The sequence below is a fragment of the Leptonychotes weddellii genome, chromosome 6 (assembly GCF_054177405.1).
Source record: "Leptonychotes weddellii isolate Sample4059 chromosome 6, ASM5417740v2, whole genome shotgun sequence".
Taxonomy (NCBI): domain Eukaryota; kingdom Metazoa; phylum Chordata; class Mammalia; order Carnivora; family Phocidae; genus Leptonychotes; species Leptonychotes weddellii.
In genome coordinates, this window is record NC_138374.1 from 134,673,170 (window position 1) to 134,686,076 (window position 12,907).

At 60.1% G+C, this 12,907-nt stretch overlaps 1 protein-coding gene across 1 annotated transcript; it reads left to right on the forward strand.

The window, feature by feature from the left end:
* Nucleotides 1-1,298: 1,298 nt before the first annotated feature.
* TAGLN2 (transgelin 2) lies at nt 1,299-8,408 on the forward strand. The gene is made up of 5 exons (XM_006747267.3): nt 1,299-1,443; nt 6,212-6,419; nt 6,796-6,970; nt 7,238-7,340; nt 7,625-8,408. The coding sequence occupies exons 2-5, from the start codon at nt 6,240-6,242 to the stop codon at nt 7,764-7,766; spliced, it is 600 nt and encodes a 199-aa protein (XP_006747330.1). The 5' UTR covers nt 1,299-1,443; nt 6,212-6,239; the 3' UTR covers nt 7,767-8,408.
* Nucleotides 8,409-12,907: the final 4,499 nt, after the last annotated feature.

Genomic DNA, 12,907 nt, shown 5'->3' on the forward strand with positions numbered 1-12,907 from the left:
TCTAGTCAGTGAAGCAGGCAAAGGGACAGTTACAGTGTGATGTGATAAGTTCTGTGATAAAGCTTTGTGTTGCACATTGTGGTCGCACAAAGGAAGGCGTCAACAATGAGTGCTTACAGCATGTGCTGGGACAGTGCTACCTATGGGGGGTGGGTCCTCATGGAGTGGGAGTAACAGCAATAGCGAGCAGCTGAGCCCCCACTTTCTCGGCGGCGCCGGAAAGCCAAGAACTCCTCCCGGAGGGCAGCGCAGCGGGCTTCAGGGCCCGGAGCATGGGCCACGCTGGGAATGTGCTCATGGGACAACTTTAAGCTCCTTACACGCTATTTTCCACCACTCTGAGGTAGGTAGAATGCCGGGCTCCATTTTCTAGACTGGGGAACTAAAGCATAGAGGTTTTAGGAATTTGTTCAGAGGTCACACAGTGGGTACGGAGTAGGGTAGGTCAGAAGTTGGTCAAAAGAGGGAAAGCACCCCAAGCAGAAGGCACAGAGGAGTGAAAACACTTGGTCTCCCAGGGACTCACTTGGCACTGGATTATAAGATTGGGGAAGAAGGGATGGCGAGGTGGAGGGAGGACACTGGTGGTTGATGTCCTTGGAAACCAAGCTAAATGGGTAGCTTCTACCAAACAGGAAGAACCCCACTGTCTGATGAAGGCAGGGACTCCACCCGAGGGGCACAGCTCAGGAGAAACCTGAAGAGGGGCGCTCCTTCAACCCCTAAACTATGCTCCCCTCCACCCTCAGACACAGAACTGCCCACCTCCTTCTCTCCTGAGGCCTCCTCTTCTGATCCCTCCAGGATTAAGAGACGCCAGGTCAGGGAGGAGGAGACTAAGGGGAGAGAAGTCAGATCTGAACCCTGGGTCCCAAGGCTGATCACACCTCTTGAGCCCTGGGCAAAGAGTGACCTCACTGTGAGTTCCTGCCCAGGCCTGAAGAAGGCGAGAGCAGGAGCACGTGGGGGTAGTGCCCTGGCCTGCAGCCCTAGTACTGTCACACCCTAGTCACTTGGGGGGCGGGGAGGGTCTTCCTGCGCTTCCGTTTACCTAACCACCCTTTTTACATCAAGAGGTCTCTTCCCACATAAACACGACCATAGTCTTGAGCTAACCTTCCAGGCAAAACGCTTCCCACCAAGGCGTAAGTTTAAGAGCTCTGGGCTGGAGGCTGCGGTTCTCACGGGTGGAGACCACTACTGTGGCCCGCGTAGGCCCGGACTCCCCAGATCCTTTCGCCCAGGCTCCCGCGCACCGCGCCCCTCCCCAAAGCTCTGCCCTCCGCTCCCGCGCTGTGGCGCCTTTAAAGCCTCTGGGCGCTCGCCCCGCCCCGGGTCCGCCCCGTCCGAGGCGGGAGCCCGCTGAAAACCCCCCGGCCCGGGCCGGGCGCGCCACTCGGCCCGCAGCCCCTGCCAGGAGTGTGCCGCGCCGGCCCGCCAACGGTGAGCAGGGGGAGGGCGGGGGGCGCGCCCCCAGGAAGCGGGAGGCCAGCGCTGGCGACTTGCTCCCCGGATGCGGCGAGGGTCCGACGACAGCTCTGCTCGCCCCGTGCTGTCGGGTCCTGTCCCCAAGCCCCGACCCGGCGTTGCTGGGCGATGAGGTCAGCCGAGGTTGCGGGTGCACGGACGGGGCGTCCGTCCAGAGCAGCGGGGGGGACTCGGCCTTCGGGGGAGAGGAGCGGCGGGCGTCGGGGCTTGGCTGGCGTGCCCGGAAGGCGGGCGCGCCCTCGGAGCTTCCCCGCGACCCTCACTTCCCGGTCCCAGGAGCACGTGCGGGAGCTGCCCGCGCTCCGCGGCCCCAAGGCCGCCCTTTCCGTTCCTCTTCCCGCCGCTGACCCGCTGGCGAGTCGGGGTCACGGGCCGGGGAGGACAGTCCCCCGACCTCGGGCTCCGGGGGCTGCCGCCCGCGCCGGCGGGCGGGGTGGGGAGGGGGCTGCTTGCGGGCGATTCTGCCCCCGCGCCCGCGAGGGCTCCCACCCCGCGCCCCCTGCTGCTGGGAAAGCCGGCGGGGGCTGCGGGCGGGCGGGCTGCCCAGACCACTGCGTCACCCCAGCGGCGGGCGTTGGGTGACTCATCCGCCTGTAACGGCCCAGGGTGTGGCGAGGCGCGGCGGCGGGGCCGGACCCGCAGGACCGGAAGTGGACGGCCGCCTTCCCGGCCCTGCAGGCCCCGTGGAGCCTCCTGGAGCCCGTGCCCGGGGCGTTCTGGGGCAGCCTGGCATCTGGGAGCAGAAAGCGTGGCGGGAGTGGGGGGCGGGGTGGGGGGCTGTGGAGGTCCCGGGTACGGGGAGCCCTGTGACTTGGCTGGGCTCTCCCGAGTTCTGACTCCAGAGCACCAGACGGAGGGACAGCTCCCCCTCTCCAGCGCCCCTCCCGATTTCTCCTTCCTCGTCCCGCGCGCGGGGAGACCTACAACTGCAGGGGAGGCCCGGGTAGCGTGGGGCTGCGGGGCCCGGCCCTGCGGGAGGCAACCAGTAGTCTTTGTCCGACTGCAGCGCCCCTCCAGCGCCCCAGCCCTCCTCTGCCCCCTGGATTGGCCTCGAATCCTTCCTTCGCCCCAGCCCTTCTCCCTCCAGGATTTTCAGGGAGCGGGCTCTCTAACTCCGAGCACACTGTCCGTTCAAAGAGCATTTCTTCTCTACCCCCAAACTTGTAACTTCCCACGCCTCCAAACGCCCTCCTTAGCCTCCGCCGCTGCCCCCCGGAGGGATCCCTCGCACCTGCCTGCACCCGGGAACTGCCGTGTGGGGGGGGCTTTTTCCCCGGAGGCCGCCTCTGGCCCGGGTGCACGCAGCCTCCTCACCCTGCGTGTGTGTTGAGTGCGCGTTTCTGCCCGGTGCCCCCACCCTGCCGGGTTCCTGTGTTTGGTACACAGAAGCCATGGCAACGGCCCCACCTCACCCCTCCTCCCGCAAGCCTTGCGGCTTCCTGTTTGTGCCGCTTCAGCTTTCTCTTCTGCTCGCTGACGTGATGGTGAGGGGCTGCGCCGCGGGTGGCTCCTCGGTCACAGGTGTCCACCACCCTTGCCCTGCCTGCCCCCTCTGCGCTTCCCTTTGGGGGCAGGGGCCCCCACTGGCCCCTTCAGAATAGCCCTAAGCCCGATTCGGACTTGGGAAGTTCCCCTGCGACCTGTGTGCACAATGAATGGAGAGTCTCTTTGTCTTCCTCTGTGAGACGCCCGGGCCCCCAGCCACCCCAGCGGGGACCCTTGCCCTTGACATCTGCGTGGGGTGGGGCGAGGTGAGCGTCCTGCCCAGGGTCTGGGGGGCCCCTCTCCCTTCCCGGACCATTGTAATCTTGTGGGTGGGGTGAGGGCTGTTCCCACAGCTGCAGGCAGCTCTGGCTTGGGTAACTCACCCCCGCCCCCCCAAGTGGTTCGGCTGTTGTCTTCTCTTCGGATCCCCAGCCCTGGGCATCTCCTACACAGCTCCCCACCCCAGCAGGCACCTGGCCCTCTTCCCTTCCTTTGAGGGAGGGCTGCGGAAGGTTCCCTGGGTGTCACTAGGGCGGGCCACCCCAGCTCCAGCACACCAGCCGCGGCCCGTCAGCTTGCGGCTGCCCAAGGGGGCGGGGAGGAGAAACCCCTGCAGGCAGGCTGGCCGGGCCGCCCCTTCCCGGAGCTCAGCCCCACAGCTCTGGCACCTCCGGGCCCCAGGGCAGCGGCCCCCAAGTGGAGCCGAGATGCTGCAGCTGGAGGCTGTGACACGGCCATTGGTGTCCAGGCTCCAGAGTGGGGGCGGGGCCCCCAGCATCCTCCCGGAGCCCAGAGGTGGGGCTGGGAGGCCAAGTCTGTTCTGCCCCTGGGCGGGGGGGTGGGGGGGGCGCTTCAGGCCTGCTCTCCCCTACTGACCCTGGTGTCCGGGTTAATGATTCTTCTGCCCTTTCTCTCCCTGGGCCATCGTGATCCCTTGGCCCTAGGCCACTTGGCTCCAAGGAGACACAGCCCCGAGGCCCAGGGGACCCTAGTGAAGCTGCTTCCAGGAGAGAGGTCTGGACATTGGGTTGGGAAAAGGGGGCTTACTGGTGGCTTCCGCCCCGTCCTCCCCCTTTCCCCCCAGGTCTCCCAGCCATGCCTCTGTGTGTCACGGGCCCCCCGGGCTGAGATAGAGCGAGTGGTGGCTGAGCTGCTGGGGCTGGGCTGGCAGGAGAGAATCTTGTTCCCCTTGCTCTGCAGGCCTCGGCTGCTCTCTGCTTGCCCTCCCCCGGCTGAGAGTGTGTGTGCCTGGTGGTGTGGGTCAAGGCCCAGACTGACATTTATCTGGGCCAGCCTTCAGGCTGGGGGGGGGAGTGAGGGTGGGCTGGTCTTAATGAGGTATAAAAATAACTGATTTAGGGGGAGGATCGCTGCCGGAAATGTGCTGCTGGATAAGCTGGCGTAGAAAGGAGCAGCGCTGTTGGAGTGTGGGGGAGGGGACCGGCCTGAGACCAAAGGCTGAGAGCAGGAGGGGTTTGAGGCGGCTCTGCCCCATGCCTGGCTCCTCTGCTGAGCCCCGAGGCCCATGGAGGGGGTGGCAGGATTGTGGAACCTGGGGTGTGTGGGAGAGAGCGAGACAGAGTGACTTCATCCCTACCGTCTGACCTGTCCTGGAGCCAGGTGTGGGGAGCAGGAGTCTCCCCTCCCTGTCCTTGCACACAGGTGCCTGTTCTGGGGGATCCCCCAGTCTGAGCGGCAGACAGCTAGCTGGATCTCACAGTGGAAAGGGAAGCTCATCTGCAGAGGGGATGGGGACAGGGAGTGAGGTCCTGTCCCTTCTGTGCTCCTGGCTCCCCCCTGGCATGGGTAGCATTTTTGGGACCCCGGAAGTGGGACGTAGGCAATGAGGTAGGAAGTGGGGACAGACTGCCCCTGGGCCGGCGGTCTGGAAACCGCCCACTTCTTCCCAACACAGGTTCTCAAAAGAAGTTAAATCCTCCCGTGTGTTTCCCCAACTCTCCCTCCCCTCCAGAGTTTCCCTAAAAATATCACCCACACTCCTGGGTTAGTTCCCTATTCCTGCTGTAACAAATTAGTACAAATTTAGTGACTTAAAGCCACACACATTTCACATGGTGCAGTTTAGAGACCTCAACAGAGGTTAAAATCCTCAGCAGGGCTGCCTTCCTTCTTGTGGGGTGTAGGGGAGAACCCCTTTCCTTGCCTTTTCCAGCCTCTGGAGGCACCTGCATGGCTCTCCCCTGACTCTGCTTTCTTCTTGCTTCTCCCCCACTGACTTGCCCGCCTCCCTCCCTCGCTTATAAAGCCCCTTGCTGTGAGGACACTGGGCCCTCTTGGATGATCCAGCATACTCTCCCTGTGTCAAGACCCTTCATTCAGTCCCATCTGCAAAGGCGTTTTTTGCTACGTAACATTCCCAGGTTCTGGGGTTTAGGATGTAGACACCTTTGGGCGGCACCATTATTCTGCCCACCATAGCTTCTAGAAGGGGAAGTAGGATTGGTTTTGATTGCTTGGTTCCTCATGGGAAGTTCCTTTTGTCTGCTGAAATCTTTTAAGGGCCTACTCAGACCTCCTCTTCCAGGAAGCCTTCCAGGGTGCTTCTGCCCACACTCTTCTCTGCGTTTCTATGACCAAGGGTCTGACTGCAGATTTGTACAGTATTCACCATGGACAAGACTTACCTTTTCCTGGGTGCTCTCTTTGTCTCTCTGTTGGCATTCCAGGACCAAGAACTTCCTTCTCTTCCACAGTCCCCAGCACAGGGAGTGGGTGCTCAGTTAAACCCAGAGGCTAACTGAGGGTGGGTGTGTCTAGTTCTCTAGCTCCCGGAAGAAGTTTCCCTAGCCATGTTTTCCTCCTGTCCCCCAGTCCTCCTCCTTCCCAGGGCTGGGGTTAGAATGACCAGTTTGCCTTTGCTAAAGCTAACCACCCCAAATGAGGGGCTGGACCCCCAGACTTGGCCTCATTTACCCCATATTCTATTCCAGTGGGTTTTCTATTTCATTCTAGTAGTGGGGCCATTCAAATGAAGTCCAGTGGCAGGACTCAGTAACAGTCTGCCTGTTGTGGGGGTGGGGGAAGCCAGAGATGGCCTGCATGGGCCCTTAACCCCAGAGCTCTGAGCAGTGTTATTTCAGCCCATGCTCCGGAGTCAGGGTGAGAGTCCCCTCATTTGACAGTGGTTCCCACCTCTGGGCCCCGCCCTGGGGATATGGAGTGTGTCCCTGCAAGCTGCAGGGTACTGACTGCAGGCCTGGCCGCGTCCTCTCCCCAGAGTCCCACAGCCAGCACTGCCCTTGGGAATGGCCAACAGGGGACCTGCCTACGGCCTGAGCCGGGAGGTGCAGCAGAAGATCGAGAAACAGTACGATGCGGACCTGGAGCAGATCCTGATCCAGTGGATCACCACCCAGTGCCGCAAGGATGTGGGCCGGCCCCAGCCTGGGCGCGAGAACTTCCAGAACTGGCTTAAGGATGGCACGGTGAGAGCTGAGCACTTCTGACTGGAAGTGCAGGGAGCAGTGGGAGGCCTGGGGGGCCTGGGGGGGGGCGGGGGGGCCTGGACTTGTTCTACTTCTTCCTTCTGAGCCTGGGTATCTATCACGCAGAGGACTCACAGAGTGAAAGGGGAGGCCCTGGGGGACACAAGGAAGAAGAGCTCCAAGGAAAGAAGCTCGGGAGGGTGTGCTCTAGGCAGTGATGCTTGACCAGCAAACACTCTGGGCTCGGGCAGGAAGGAGCCTGGGGCTCACTCCAGGTGGAGTAGGAGTTGCCTTCAGGTAGGACAGGAACCGCGGGGGCTCGCTGTCTCCGGGGCCAGCATGGCCTCACCTCTGCACACCTGCTCTCCTCACCCAGGTGCTGTGCGAGCTCATCAACGGGCTGTACCCCGAGGGACAGCCCCCAGTGAAGAAGATCCAGGCCTCCACTATGGCCTTCAAGCAGATGGAGCAGATCTCTCAGTTCCTGCAGGCGGCCGAGCACTATGGCATTAACACCACTGACATCTTCCAGACTGTGGACCTCTGGGAAGGTGGGTCAGGGCCAGGGCACTGCCACCCAGAACACCAGAGACCGGGCCGGGCCATCTTGCCCAGGAGGAGGGGGCAGGCTTATGGCACCCCGAGGACAAAGAGCGGTTGTGTGTGTGTATTTCCTGGAGGAATGGGCCATGTCGGCGGGGGGGGGTGGAGGAGGGTGTGGGGACAAAGGGAATTGCTGACCTAAGCGGTAGAGGTGGGACCCTGGCTCCCAGGACCCCAGCGCCGCCGAGGCCAACACACCCCCTCCCCCTTTCCAGGAAAGAACATGGCCTGTGTGCAGAGGACGCTGATGAACCTGGGTGGACTGGCGGTAGCCCGGGACGATGGACTTTTCTCTGGGGATCCCAACTGGTTTCCTAAGTGAGTATGGCAGGGCGGCCCAGGCCTGTCCCTGTCCCAAGCAAATGGTCCCGCACAAAGCACTTTCCCGTCCCTCATCTCCCGGAGTCCTCGCAACTCTCCTGGGATGGCAAGGGACTGTCCCTTTTGAGACACGAAGAGGTGGCTTGAGAGAGCTCAAGGCCTCTCAAGGGCAGAGTGAACACTGGCACCCAAGTCCCCAGCGAAGCCTTGCCCCGTCCAGGGAAGACACGTACTGGGGCAGCCTCCAGCCTCTTCCTCACCAGCGCTCCCTTTCCACCCAGGAAGTCTAAGGAGAACCCTCGGAACTTCTCGGACAACCAGCTGCAAGAGGGCAAGAACGTCATTGGGCTGCAGATGGGCACCAACCGTGGGGCGTCCCAGGCCGGCATGACCGGCTACGGGATGCCCCGCCAGATCCTCTGATCCCACCCCAGCCCTGTTCCTGCCTTCCCACGAATGGTTAATATATATATATATTTTTTAGCAGTGACATTCCCTGAGATCCCCTGGGGCTCTCAGACGCCCCTCGGCCGGGGTGGGGGCCTGGCCTGGCCGGCCTCTGCGGCTGTCCGATGGCAGGCTCTCCCCCGTGCTTACTAATACATTCCCTTCTTTAAACCCACCAAAACTGGACCAACGGGCCTCTTTTCTCCTGGGACCAAGATTTGGGGGCCTGGCCACCCCCCACCCTCATACCTCTTCTCTTTCCCTTCGGCTTCTTTTCCACCTGAGCTCTGTCCTCAGTCCATTCCCTGGCTGGGGGTTAGGGACCCTGCCTCCTGGCCTCGCTTCCACAAGTAGGCCTCGGCCCTAGCTGTGGCCACAGGACTTAATTTATAGGGAGAGGCCTGTGGCGACTGCCACCCCAGCCGCAGCCGGGCTGTGTTCACCACACATCAAGGCAGCCTGCCCCTGGCAGGGGCTCTCTCAGCTTCCCATTTTCCATTTCCCTTGCTATGGCTAAGGGGTGGGGGTGAGGGGACAGGGAGGGACGGCTGCCCACCATGGGCTGGGGCTCAAAAAACCTGAGTTTGCTGATTTCAATAAATCTCTCTGTCTTTTTTGGATGGTCTCTGGCTGTGTCTGGGGCCGTGAGCCCTCCACTGGGAAGGGAGGAATGTGGGGGGCAGTACCGGGACTGTGCGGGAGAGAGGGCTTTGAGATGAAAGGCTGCAGTCCTCACACCCATCTTCCGAGTTCCTTCCCTGTCCTCTTCCTCCCCGGCTTTAAGGGAGGGCAGGTTGGGTTGAGGATAGTTGCCGTTGGGCCAGGGGAGATGTGGGCAGTGTCCACACACCAGCCTAGGAATTGGGCATCCCACCTGGTGCTCCCGGTTGGGCCCCTCGCCCAGCCAGAACAGCTTCTTCGCCTCGGCAGGAGGGTGGGCCTGGCTGCTGGCCCTGCCCTGAGTCCTGGCCAGTCTCGGCGGGAGGCCCCTCAGGCAGGCCTGGGGCAAGGTGGCCCCTGTTGGAGTTGGCCACACCAGCTTGGGGGCCAGGGGCCAGGGGGGCAGTGGTGGGGAGGAAGTGCCAGGCTGCGAGGGAGCAGGGGGGAGTTGGTGGTGGTGGCTGGAGGGAGGAGGCCCTGTTGAGGGATCCCACGCACTTGGGAGTGCAGAGGAAAGAACTTGCCTTCTGGGCAGGTGGCCTTGTACCAAGAAAATCAATTTTGGGGTCAGGTTGTCCGGAGCTCACCCTGACCGAGGCATGAATGTTGCCCCCCTCGTTTCCAACTCCTAGGTGTCACCTTGACTCCATGGCCTCCCCATCAGGCCCTGGGAGGACTGGACAGACCCTGGGCCAGCCCCCCACACTGAGTTCTCCCCTACCCTCTTTCTACTTCAGCGCCTGTTTCCTTAGGAGGGCAGAGCCCCAGCATTGTGCCTGAGGAGGACAGATTAGGACCGGGTTTCTAACCAGAGAGCTTTAATTCTCTCTTCTCCCACTGCCTCACTGTGGCTCCCTCTGCCAAGGAGCACCTACTGTGTGCTAGGCCCCGTGCCGGCCTGTCTGTGGAAGGTCAGCTGGAAGGCTCAGCAGGGATCCTGGGGGATCCTGACCTGACCCCGCGGGAGGGATGGAATTTGCTGCCCTCCCTCGGGCTGAGGCACAGATAAGATAGGCTGGTGCCTCTATGCAAATTCCCACGGATTAGCTGTCATTCTGCCCCGTTATCTCTGGCTCGAGGGACGCCAGAGAGGGAGAGTGATGTCATTGCAGAGAAAACCTTGAATTCACTAATTGTTATACTAGAACACTGAACCATTTGCCCCCTTCCCTGATTTAACCATTTACAGCTACAGATTACGGGCCATGCGCCTCACAACTTTCTGAGACACTCAGCTTGTTCCAGAGCCTAGACTGAGACCCCCTGGCCTCCCCCAGTGGATTCCCGCAGTAGTCCACGAGGTGCATATCACTGTGTTCTTTCCCCCATTTTGGCCCCACATGAGCACACCGGGTCTCAGGGCATCCCACGGCCACGTCAGGAGTAAAGGGAGGGACGTGGATTTGAGGCCGGGTCAACCTGGCTGTGATCCTGGGCAGTTGGAGGCTCAGCAAGAAGTGGGGCCGTGGAGGAACAGGGGGACAAAAGGGATGTGGGAGTGGCGGGTGCCCCTCATCTGAAAGCTAGAGGTACTGGCTCCTTCCTCCTGGTGCCGTGAGGATCGTGCCAGCCCTGTGCGGAAAGCACGGGCCCTCGCCTGCAAGTGCTCCAGAGACAGACGTGTGGGGTGCAGCAGGGTTTGCGTGGACGCCTCGCAGGGAGAGAGGTGGTGCTCGGAGACGCTTCAGGCAGCAGCCGGACCCCCCGCCCCGGGAGGAACTGGCTCTTCAAGGCAAACAGCGCCGGGATCGGAGAAGTGCTTGGTTAGGGGGCCGCCTTGCTTCTGGCTGACCCGCCACCCTCCACAGGCTCTGTGAGCCATCTCCACGGCTCCCCGCAATCCACCTGGCCGCAGCTCTAGCAGGTTCCTTCTGGAAATGGCCTGCACCGACACCTCAAAATCTGCTTAGTGTTTTGTCCCATCGGAGGCCATAGTTTTGCACCGAATCTGGCCTCTTTCACCTCTCCTGGCCTCACCCCCTTCGGAGTCCTAGCGGGGGGTTGGGGGGGCAGGCGCTCCTCTGTGTGGCACCTCGCTCTCCATGGCTCCCTGCACTGGTGTCTCCTGACGCCCTGCCTGCAGGACTGTCCCTGCTGCCAGGACCCCTGTCCGCTCTAGGTCTCACCACGGTTTGTCCTTCAAGTCTTTGTTCAAAGGTTACCTTCTGAGTAAGTCCTTCCCTGGCCAGCCTACTTAACATTGCACATTCCACCCTCGGCCTGCTCCCCATCCTCCTCCCCTGCTTTCTCGTATCACCACCTGACCTGCAGTGTATTTTACTTATCTTCTGTCTCCACCCACAGAGTGTACACTCTTTAAGGGCAGGTTTGTGTTGGTTTTGTTGATGTGGAGAGGTGCCCGGCATGTAGTAGGTGCTGGACAAATATTCGTCGAACAAATGAATGAATATCACCCCACTCCCATGTTCCTGAATCCCCTGGCCCAGTGACACGGTGCCCAGCCAGGCCAGGGGCTCAGCAAGCCAGCCTGTCATTGGGTCTGAGATGGAACCAGCTCATCCGTCAGCTTCCTTCCAATGCTCCCCCATTGTTCATTTCCAGCAGGTGAAAACCTGAGACGCCAGGGCTCCGGACGGCCAGAAGTGAGGTCGGGGAGGGGCAGAGAGCGTGTGCGCGCCGGGCAAATGGAAGGCACAGGGAGGATTTGGGGTAAGACAGGGGAGTAGGGCAGGAAGAGGTAGGAGACAACTTTGGTTCATTTACTCCTTGCCTTCAGCCTTGAAGTGCAAAATCACTGCGGAGGTGGAGAGAAAGTAGGTTCGGCTCCTTGTGGCCCAATGGAAAGAATTGGAGTAGGAAGGCAGGGAGCGGTAGGGGAAGGCGGAGGGGAGAGGAGGAAGAGAAAGAGGGCTCCTGGTGCTCAGCCTAGCTAGGCTCACCATTGGGGAAAAAGCGTAGGTCTGTGTGGTCTCTTCCCGTGGGTGTGTGTCCAGGTGTGTGAGAATTCTCAGGGCTAGGGCTCAGCAGGTGGGAACAGAGGAATCTGTGACCGAGTGTGGAGGCCGCCTATGAGCATGTTTGCCAAGGAGCAGGGATTATGGGCGCAGCGAGGTGTGCGTCCTGTGTGCGTAGGCAGGATGTAAGCATCTGTGAGTTTGCACATGGCTCCGTGGAGAACAATATGTCCCATTCCTGCCTTTACAGCCGGCGGCGGCCTTGGAGAGCTTGGCAAAAGGCCCAAGGAGCAACAGAACAGGGAAAAGCCAGGGCAATAGGGCCCTAGGGAGGGAACTATAAAGGGTCTGGGATTAAATTTGTTGAAGAGAAGCCTAAAGAGTAAGTTAGTAACTGTCTCCATGCAAAGAAATGAGTTTTAGTCCCAGTGGCCAAGAGGTGGATTAAAAGAAAATGCACTGAAGTTGCATCTAGAGAAATTTAGGTTACACAAGGAAAAACGATCCTCTTGACTCTGAAGGTTATTAGCCTCTGGCATCTCTTAAGGATCAAGAGGAATGTTTTCAATAATAGGACAGATCCCATCTTCTTAAGGTAGAAAATGGGCAATTCTGCTTGGGAATGCATATACATACACCCATTTTTTTTAAATTCAGGTGTTCGTTCGTTCAACACTTATTGGGGTTCTCTATGTCAGGCCTTATGGGGGAGATGAAGATTATTAATACATGATCTCTTTGCTCAAAGAACACATAGTCCTGCAGGGGCGATAGAACAGATATGAGCCGAGTCTCAATCATTCAGGAAGCCAGCGCTCTGTGCCTTCGGAAAAATGCACACAGGGCTCTTTGGGAGGATCACTCGCCAACCTCCAGCAGCCCTGGGTCATTTCTGCAGTGGAGGCTGGTGGTGATGTTGTGGGGAGCTGAGGCTGCATATCTCAGGAATCAGCTCAGGCGAGTGAGGCTGCTGGTTGGGGGCTGGGGGGCTCCTCCAGGACCAGCTCTTCCAAGGAGCTTCAAAGTCAAATGAAAGATTTTGGACATTTCACTTAGGGCTGGGGGCACCACTGAGGAATTTTAAGCAGGGAGCTGAAGAGATGAGAGTTGTGTCTTACTTAGAAAACTTTCCCAGGCTGTAGGGCAGAGAAAGGCCTGGGGTTGGGAAGACTCTGGGGGCAGGCCGACCTTAGGAGGCTACTGCATTGGTCCAGGCTGGAGTGAGAACAGCCTGGGCCAAGGGGGCTCAGCAGGCATGAGAAGGAGAGGATGGATTTCCAGATTGGCTCATGCATTGTGGAGAGTGAAGAGGGTTTCAGCAACTACATGAGTGGTGCTGTGGTCTCCGGGATGGGAAATCCAGGAACAGGGGCTTGATACTACCACAGATTCTTCTCTGCTTCTCTCCCATTTTCCAGGTCAGGAAACCAAGGCAAAGAGCAAAAGTAACTTCAGAACCCAGCTGGTGGCTGAACTGGGATTTGAGCTGATGACCAAAGCAGTCTAAGCTCATCACGTGCCCCTTTCTGGGCTCTCCTGTGA

What these genes read in the sequence shown, in the direction of transcription:
- TAGLN2 (XM_006747267.3), top strand. Translation starts at nt 6,240, where the DNA reads ATGGCCAACAGGGGACCTGCCTACGGCCTGAGCCGGGAGGTGCAGCAG. An exon ending in ACTGGCTTAAGGATGGCACG is followed by an intron (nt 6,420 to 6,795) that starts GTGAGAGCTGAG and finishes CTCCTCACCCAG; the next exon opens with GTGCTGTGCGAGCTCATCAA. An exon ending in GATCCCAACTGGTTTCCTAA is followed by an intron (nt 7,341 to 7,624) that starts GTGAGTATGGCA and finishes CTTTCCACCCAG; the next exon opens with GAAGTCTAAGGAGAACCCTC.